The following is an 8,563-nucleotide window of genomic DNA, read 5'->3' as shown; positions in this document are numbered from 1 at the left end:
AAAAAAATAAATCCTCTCCCTTTAAATAAAATACCTATTTTTGCCAAGGAAAGCCCCTCTCCCTCTCAGCGGAGTGCAGCCGCTGCGCACCATTTTCACCCTCCCATTACAAGCCGGTTCGCACTTCAGTTTCTAACCAGGGAAGGGGTTGGGGTTGTTGGTTTTGGTTTGCTTTTTTTTTTTTTAAAAAAAAAGGTATTTATTTACAGCAAGTGGGTCTCTGCGGCTTATTTTTAGAGGTCTATTTACCAGGCAGTGAATTCATTAAGAAAACGCGCTTATGGCCGCAGGAATGCGCGGCGCGGCCGGGGGAGCGCAGGCTCCCGACCGCAGGGGTTCAGCAGCTAAAAACAAGGTGGGATATTGGGGGGGGGGGCGGGGAACGATCCGTTTCCCAGAAATTTTTTGGGGGAAGGGGAAAATATATTGCTTAAAAATTTAGGGCATATTGATAAATCTTTATTGACAAAATATTGACAATGACATACTTCTTGGAAGTATATAGTGTGTTAGAATTCTAACAAATTAAACACAAAACACAAAAATATTTACATTCTGGTATAGAAGACATGAAGGAAACATTTGTCACTTTTTTTTAGTAGCTCTATGATTTCGGAATATTATAAGGTCAGTGCTTGAAAATTGCCCCAATGAAAATGGCCATTAGAAAAAAAAATATTTAAAAAAAAAAATAAAAATCAATCCGTGATTTTAAGTCCCTTTTCTCTGGATCCTCCCAGCCTGGGAGGTGTCCCCACCGCCAAACCTGGTCGCTGGGTTTGCGCTTTATTAATCTTAAAAAATAATCATCATCCGGTTTTGCAATGGGGATACAATTTGGGGGGGGGGGGGGGGGGGAGGGAGGGGGGAATAATTTGATTTAATTTTTTTTTTTTTTGGCAGCAAAAGTTACGACCAGCCCTAAACACCCCCCCACCCCCTTTCCCTCCCGTCCCTCCCCTGCCCCACCGTGTTTGTCCATCCGGAAGGAACACTATGCTTTGTTACCGCTACTTCATTTAGCTTTCACAAACACTTTGACGCCAGAAGTTATCATAAAATGTTTACAGACTGCACATTTCTCGTAAAATAAAATTAAAAAGCACACAGAACCTGTCTTAAAGGGAAAAAAATTACAATTCATTTCTGTCTTTAGGAACCGGGGTAATTTTTTTCCGTTTTTTTCTTTTTTTTCCTTTTTTTTTTTTTTTTTTTTTTTTTTTTTGCCCAGACGGCTTTACACATGCAATTCAAGTTTCTGAAACAGGTGTGGGTTTTGGCTGCTCATGGAAATTTCTCTTTCAAAGACGGAAAAAACTGTGAAGTGCAAAATGTCCTGCAAGGTGGTAATTTTTCTGGTTTGGTTGGGGTTTGTTAATTTTTTGTTTGTTTGTTTTTCTTTTTTTTAAGATTTTTTCTCAAGATTTTTTTTTTTTTAATTTTTTGACGTTACGCTTTTAAAAGTGGACTGCGAGAAACGGAATACCTGTCAATCACCTCGTCCCGGTGTTTTTGGCTCTGATTGACAGATCCCCCTTGCCAGAGCGGTGCCGGCAGTGCCACAGTTCGGATCTCTCGCTCGCTCCCAGCTGCCCTCCCAGGCGGGAATCGCGTTTTTTGATGAAGATCTCCGTGTCCCTTCCCCGCACCGCCACGCCGCGGATGTGGGGGGGGTGGGGGGGGTGTGAGCCTTTAACACTTTCTGTTGGTGGGGTGCCTGGCTTTGAAAAGTCCCAAAGTGCCAGTTTTTTAATCGTCCGACGTGACGTCGATTTCCTCTGGACTGGCTTGTTTGGTGGCGATTCTCCACCGGTTAATATGATGAGTCCCTTTTTTCTTCTGTTGTGAGTCTGAGCCTTCCTCTTCCAACTTTTGCCGCTTGAACTTTGTCCGTCTGTTCTGAAACCATACTTTTACCTGCGGGAGGGAAGGCACCGGCCGTTAGTCCCACGCCTGCCCGGACGCCGGTACTGCCCTCCGCCCGCTGCCCTGGACCTGCCGAGGGGCTCCGGGCTCTGCCTGCACCATGCCCTGCCTGCTTCTTGTCCTGCCTGCTCCATGTCCTGCTCTGGACGTGCCGAGGGGCTCCGGGCTCTTCCTGCTTCGTGCCCTGCCTGCACCGTGCTCTGCCTGCTCCATGTCCTGCCTGCACCTTACTCTGCCTCCTTCATGTCCTGCCTGCACCATGCCCTGCCCGCACCATGCCCTACCCATGTCCTGCCTACTCCGTGCCCTGCCTGCTCCAGGGGGGCGAGGGGAGCCGGGGCCCGTGTGCCACCACTGGGAAAGGCCCATTCTCGCTGACCCACGCCCACCAGGCGCCTCCAGCGCACCCACGCGTGTAGGAGCGGGCAGCCGCCGCGGTGCGTGTGCGCTCCACTCCCCGCAGCCGCGCAGGCGGGGAGGCACCATGTGCACACCTGGCGCAGGGGCGCGGATCTTCCGCGCACCAGGAGCCCCGCGCAAGACCCGCCAGGCAGCCCACGCGGGGGAAAACAGAGCTTGGCTGCGCGGCCGTGGGCTGTCAGCACGGCGGACGCGCCGTCGGGGTAGCCCGACCCCCGACCGGCAGCCCCGGGCCCGGCCCGGCGGGGGTAAGCGGAGCCAGGGCATCGTCCCTCCTAACGGAGCGGCGGGGTGGGGCCGGGAGGCCGTGAGGCGAGACCTTTTCCTCTTGGAAAAAGAGAGTAAAATGAAAGAAAAAGGCCCAAAACGAAAAACGTCCGGCGCCGCCCGCAGCCTCCCGCCGGGACGCGCCGTCCAGGAGCGATCGCGGTGCGGCGAATCCTGCAAGTGCCGCCGTAAATATCCCTCTGAATTTGTGCAGCGCCGAATAAATCTGACTTAACCATCCGGCAGCTGACTCCAGTGCTTTAATTACAGATAGTATTGATCTGGGAGCTATCTCCAGGGCTGGCCACACTCCTTGTAGCGGCCAAAGGTAAACATTATTTTTTTTTTTTAAAGCAGTTTAAACTCTGGTTCTGTCTGAAAGTGCCTGATAAAGGCCCCAGCAAGGGGGGAAAGGGGAACTGGAGCATTTTAATAAGCTGGTTTAACCCGCTTCGCTGCCTCCTCAGAACAGAGACCTGCCTGGCCGGACACACATCTCTGCTGCATTTTCATATTCTCCAAAAGTCCCCCATTAAAAAGCTGAGCGGGGAACAAGGGGTGAGTTTAATTTGCTTTTAGTTTGCTAATTGAAGGGGAGGACGGTTCATTTCTGCACGCTGATCTCCCAAAAGGGAGCTCATTTGTAGGGGACTGGGGGTTTGACATCCGGACAAAAGACCCCAACCAGCTTCGGAATCAAGCAGCACAAAGACCACCTTAAATACAGCTTTCCAGTGGAAATAAGCCTGTGACCGGTCCCTTGTTCGGAGAACCTCATAAAAGTGGCGATCCCTTTTTATTGTTTTGTTAGGAAGACATTTTAAAACAAAAGCTCCAACCTCTTTATTGCTTCCCCCACGAAAAGGAGTTAAAAAAAAAAAAAAAGTGTTACAACTTAATCCGCCCAGAAAACGCTGTGTTTACTGGGAACTTTGAACTAGGCTGAGGCTGGGTATTTTGGCTCTTTTTTTTTTTTTTTTTTTTTTTAAGTACAGTGCCACATACTGTAGCAGAGACAATCCCCATCTGGAGCCCTGTCTCCACGAGTCTCCTGGAAGGGCACAAAACAAAAGCCCGACACAACAACAAACAACAACAACAAACAAACAACCCTCCCAAACCCCAGCCTTTCTTCCGGCGAGGAGAAAACCGCGTGAAAAACGCCCTCGCAGCGGGGCCGCCGGCCGTGGGTCCCCGCCGTCGGGGGGAACGCCGGGCCCGCCCCCGCTCCCCGCCGCCCCACGGGTGTCCGGCCTCGGCACCCGTCGAGACCCTCGCCCCGGGACAACCGGAGCAGAAACGTCGCTTAATCGTCCCTCCAGATAGGCGACCGAAATAGTCTCCGGTGCGGTTCTGGCCCGCAGCCAGCCAGCGGGGGGGCGGGAGGGGGGGATTCCTTGTAGTTAATAATTTCTCTGCTTTTATTTTTCATCTTTATGCCCTCCTGAACCGGCTCCTCATACCCCCGCTGCCGGACGCGGGGCTAGAAACGAGTGAAAAATCATCCGAGAAACTGTCTTTCTGCCGTAGGATCCAAAGGAGTGTGTGTGTGGGGGGTGTCTCCCCTCCGCCTTTTGTTTTGGGGGCTTTTTCCCTAAACATTCAACTACTTCTGGCGGGTCACCCCAGTCCCACACAGAAATGCCCAGGACCGTTTTTCATGTGCAGATCGCAAATCCCGCCGCTCTCCTTCCCGCTCGGGCCGGGGCTCCGGCCGGGTCCCTCCGGGGAGCCCCAAACCATGCCCCGACCCGCCCCCCCCGGCTCCCCACGCCCGCCCGCGGCCCCGCCGTGCCCGGCACAGGCCGTGGTTCTCACCAACGGCAGAAGGTTTTATAACACCCAGGCGAGGCGGGGGAACCCCTCACTCCGCTCCACCGGCTCGGGGCTGGAGGCCTAAAGACCCCCAGAATTTACCCGTATTTTTTCCCCACATCTCCGGGTGGGTTTTCCCAAGGAGATCCCAGTACTTTCGCTTTCCCAACTGCCCGTTCCCTGCTTCCCCCTTACCTGAGTTTCCGTGAGGCTGAGGCTGTGTGCCAGCTGTTTTCTCTCTGCTCCTACTACATAATGGTTCTTCTCAAAGGCATGTTCCAGTCTCAGTAATTGGGATGGGGAGAAAGCTGTACGGATCCGTTTAGGTTTCCTGGCCAGTGCATTGTGCAATAGGAAGCTCTCCGGGCTGGTTTCATTCCCTGGGCAACAGGGTAAAACAGAGATTAGCAAAACACCTTCCCCGAACACACTCACGAGGACTTTTTTAGCGCAAGAATTTTTGTCTCCCACCATTAACCCGCAGGAGAAATCTCACTATAGTTTCTTTTTTATTTTCAGCGCCTTTTTTTGTATTAAATTTTCCTTTGACAAATAGGTGGAGGGAACGAGCAGGGGAAGGAGAGGACTGGGAGAAATTCAAATATTAAAACACAACCAGGGGAACACTACGGAGGAAAAAAAAAAAAAAAAAAAAGCGATAGAATTGGCCAGAACCCGGCTGCGGTGTCTGCGGCTTCATCCCGCCGCTGCCCCCCTTCCCGTCGCCCACCGGCGGCCTCACATCTTTCCTTGTTTATTTGTTATTTACCCCCTCCCGGGGCGGCCAGCCGGGCAGCGGCGTTCGGTGCGGCAGCGGCCGAGCCCCCCCCGTCCCTCCCCGGCCGGCCGCCGCGCTCCGGCAGCCGCCAGCCCGCTCCCCCGGCCTCTCCCCGCTTCCCTCGCCCAAAACCCCGGCCGGGGCCCTTTCTCCTCCCGCTCGCCTTCGTTTTGCCCCTGTGCTCCCCGCAAAGGGGGCTCCCGCCGCCGCCGTGCCCCTTCCCGCTGCCCCGGCGGTGGGGGAACCGGCGGGGAAATAAAGAAACAAACTTCGGGAAAAGCCACGGGGCAGCCATCCCGGCCGGCCTGCTGGGGAGCCGGGGGTGGTGGGGGTCAAAAGGGGCTTTTTGGTGGGTTTCTCCCCACCGGGTTGACCCTGTGCCGCTTCTCCGGGTCGGTCCTTCCAAGGTGGGAAAGCCACCGCGGGTCTCCCTGCCTAAGCGCATTAAAAATCGTTGCGGGAGGAGGGTGTGCTTGAAACCAGGCTGTGGCTCAACACCAGGACATTTCCGCCTTTCATCTACCGCTCTTTACCAATCGCCTGATGACTGCGGCAAATAATTTGGTGAGGCGAAACCTGTAATTTTATTCTGAGAGGGTAATAATCCATTTTGTGTCTCCGTCCGCCTGGCTTCGGAGGGAGCGACTCCTTTTCCAAACCGGGTGCAACGGCTCGGCTGCAGAAGGCCGGGGAAATGGATGTTGCAGGTGGTTTGTTTTCGTTCGGAAATAATAAATAAAAATACGGGGGAAATAAAGGCATACGGATGCCTCTGAAGGGAGGCTGATTTTTTTTTTTTTTTTTTGGTGTGTGTATGTGTAAGGAATGAGGCGGCAGCTGTACCCATTACGTGAGAAATCGTCTCACCCTTCGGAGAAGACGCTGCCGGTGGCAAAGGGTTAAACAAGGGGGATTTTATTGATTGTGCGCCATTGGATTTGGTTATTTTCCTTCAGCCGGTTCTTAATCGCTTGGCAGCTGGGAGCCCTTCCCTGCCCGTACGGAGGGAATCGCCCTCTGCCCCAGCCTGGCTCTCCCTCGCAGCCCCATCTCCCCGCTCTGCTCCAGTGCTGGAATTATTATTTGGGGTTTTTTTGCCTTCTCCTTTCTCTGAGGTTCGTTTCATTCCCCCCCACCACCCCCGTCCCCCCTAACCAGGAGAGCGGCCGAATTTGGTGCTGCGGCGGCGGCTCCCCGCGGCCCCGGCAGCCCGGCCCCGGCGGGCACCGCCGCCTTCCTGGGGCAGCCTAAACCTCGCCGCCCCTCCATTCCCCTCTCTGCGGGGCGGCTTCCTTTTGGGCTCTCCTCAGTAGGTTTTAACCCACCGCAACAAAAAAAAAAAAATAAAAAAATCCACCTTTTTTTTCCCCCCTGGTTTTAATCGGGGCGAGAAAGCCGCAAAAGTCCCAGCCGGCCTTGCCCCCCACCCCCCGCTCCTCCCAGGGAAACCAAAACAAACCGGGAAAAGCAGCAAAGCAAAACCGAGCCCAAACCCGTGGGCTCTGACAGCTCCTCAAGTTTGGCGGCGGGGAAGGGAGGCACAAAAGACCCTCGGCCCAACCCAGCCCAGCCGGCGGCTCCGGGCAGCGGCCGCCCGCGGTTCCCCCCGCATCCGCGGCCGCGGGGACCGGCCGGAGGATGGAGGGGTGGACGGGAGGGAGAAGAAAAGTTGCACGTACCTTGGAACCTGTGGCCCAGATACCGGTAGCGGTGTATTAGCCAGGGGTAGAAGGTGGAGGGGTCCCTTTGCTGCGAGGCGAAGAGCGGGTGCGTGGAGTGCGAAGCGGGCAGCGGGTGGGCGGCCAGGGCGTGGGGAGGGGGCACGGGGTGGACCGGCACGGCCGGGTTAGGCGGGTGGGAGACGGCCTCTGCAAAGACCAAGTCCGGGTTGGAGTAAACCCCCCTGCCAGTGGAGTGGAAGCCGTTGAGAAAAGGGTTCATCGGGCTGGAATTGGCATAGCTGAGCGCCGCCGGCCGGATAGGATCCTCGGAGCGAGACGCGGGCAAGGGGCTGTCTTTGGCCACCAGCGACTCGATGGTGAAACACCGCTTGGGTGTGGGCTGAAACATGCTGCCGCGGCGAGAGTCCCCGACCAAATCTCTGCCTGTCTCTCTCTGGTGCGCGGGAGGCGATCCGGGGAAGTTTGCAGCAGGGAGTGACTTGAGGAGGGATAGATACACACATAAATAGACAGGGGCTGGAGGAAAAGGAGGCAGCGGCAGCCAGCGGTACCCAAAAGGGAGACACACACACACACGCACCGCGCGCGCACACACACACACACTCACTCAAAAAAAAAAAAAAAGTTGCTGGGAGAAGTTTCCCTCCTGCAAGGAAAAGGCGGTCGCCCCCCCCCCCCCTCCCTCCCTAAGTCCAAAGACAATCCATGGATGTGATCGGCCCCTTCACAAGTTGTGCAAACGATTTGTTAGTTCATGAGCCTAATTAGTGCTGGGATCACATAAACAGCTTCCTCTGAAGCCTGGTAAATGGCTTGATGATTGGTCGCTATTACTCGCCTTGAGGTTGAAGGGGGAGACTCTTTAAAGTGCGTCAGAGGGGAGGCGAGCGCCGGGCAGCGCCATCGGGAGGGATGGAGCGGCGCGGATCGGAGTGCGGCGGGAGCGCGCCTGCCAGCGCGGGGGGGAGCGCGGCGCCCCGCGCAGCCTCCTCCGCGCCGCTCCGCCCCCGCGCAGAGCTGGCCCCGCTCCGCCGCCGCCCGGCCACCAAGGTAGGGGGGGACGAAGGGCACGGGGGGGTGTGGGGGCTTATCGGGGGTGCGCGCATCTCGGGGGGGGGAGGGGGGTGGGGGGGAATTAGGGCTGCTCCGCCAGCGTGACACCCCTCTCCCTGCCACCTCTCGGGTGCTCTCAGCCCGGCGAGGTTACCTTGATCGGCCCCGGGGCGTCCGGGAGAGATGCCCCGCTTGGGAAAGGTTTCGTCCCGGTGAGAGAAAGGGTCGCCCTCCTCCTCCTCCTCCTCCGAACTTATTTATTCCCCCCTTGGCTCTTTCGCACTCCCCGCACCGCGCGGTGCGGAAAACAAAGCGAAGGGCAGTTGCATGATGCAAAGCTGGGACACGCCGGGCTCTCGCAGACGGGACAGGGGAGCAAGTCTCCGGTTCCAGCCTTGTCCGTATTTTCGCGATTACCTTTGGGTCCGGGGATGATTTTAGGGCTGAGTTCTCCTCCTCCCATTGGCTGGGGCTGCAGAATAATTATGATCACATCCTAATACTCTTGGCTGGTGCTTACTGTTTATTGGTAGTTAAGGATCTATTATCTATTCATCAGCCTCCCATTTTTGCCAATTACATTCTTCTAAAGTGAAGTACCAGCAGGTATTTTGCACATTTA

At 55.6% G+C, this 8,563-nt stretch overlaps 1 protein-coding gene across 3 annotated transcripts; it reads right to left on the bottom strand.

Annotated features, from left to right (window-relative positions):
* Positions 1-1,151: 1,151 nt before the first annotated feature.
* EMX2 (empty spiracles homeobox 2) lies at positions 1,152-8,352 on the bottom strand. Of its 3 annotated transcripts, XM_074592330.1 has the most exons (4): positions 8,096-8,352; positions 6,886-7,366; positions 4,624-4,808; positions 1,152-1,917 (listed from the first exon to the last, which is right to left on the bottom strand). In XM_074592330.1, the coding sequence occupies exons 2-4, from the start codon at positions 7,274-7,276 to the stop codon at positions 1,750-1,752; spliced, it is 744 nt and encodes a 247-aa protein (XP_074448431.1). In that variant the 5' UTR covers positions 7,277-7,366; positions 8,096-8,352; the 3' UTR covers positions 1,152-1,749. The 3 variants fall into 3 exon arrangements, with proteins under 3 accessions (XP_074448431.1, XP_074448430.1, XP_074448432.1); XM_074592329.1 differs by lacking the exon at positions 8,096-8,352 and having other exon boundaries at positions 6,886-7,724; XM_074592331.1 differs by lacking the exons at positions 4,624-4,808; positions 8,096-8,352 and having other exon boundaries at positions 1,675-1,917; positions 6,886-7,410.
* Positions 8,353-8,563: the final 211 nt, after the last annotated feature.

This window comes from Larus michahellis, chromosome 6, assembly GCF_964199755.1.
Source record: "Larus michahellis chromosome 6, bLarMic1.1, whole genome shotgun sequence".
Taxonomy (NCBI): Eukaryota; Metazoa; Chordata; class Aves; order Charadriiformes; family Laridae; genus Larus; species Larus michahellis.
This window is presented reverse-complemented; position numbering and strand designations above follow the sequence as displayed.

Bases quoted from the DNA above. Each gene is read 5' to 3' on its own strand.
- EMX2 (XM_074592330.1), bottom strand. From the start codon at position 7,276: ATGTTTCAGCCCACACCCAAGCGGTGTTTCACCATCGAGTCGCTGGTG. The intron at 4,809-6,885 runs GTACGTGCAACT...CCTGTTGCCCAG, and splicing joins TCTGGGCCACAGGTTCCAAG to GGAATGAAACCAGCCCGGAG. The intron at 1,918-4,623 runs GTAAGGGGGAAG...TCCCTCCCGCAG, and splicing joins TCAGCCTCACGGAAACTCAG to GTAAAAGTATGGTTTCAGAA.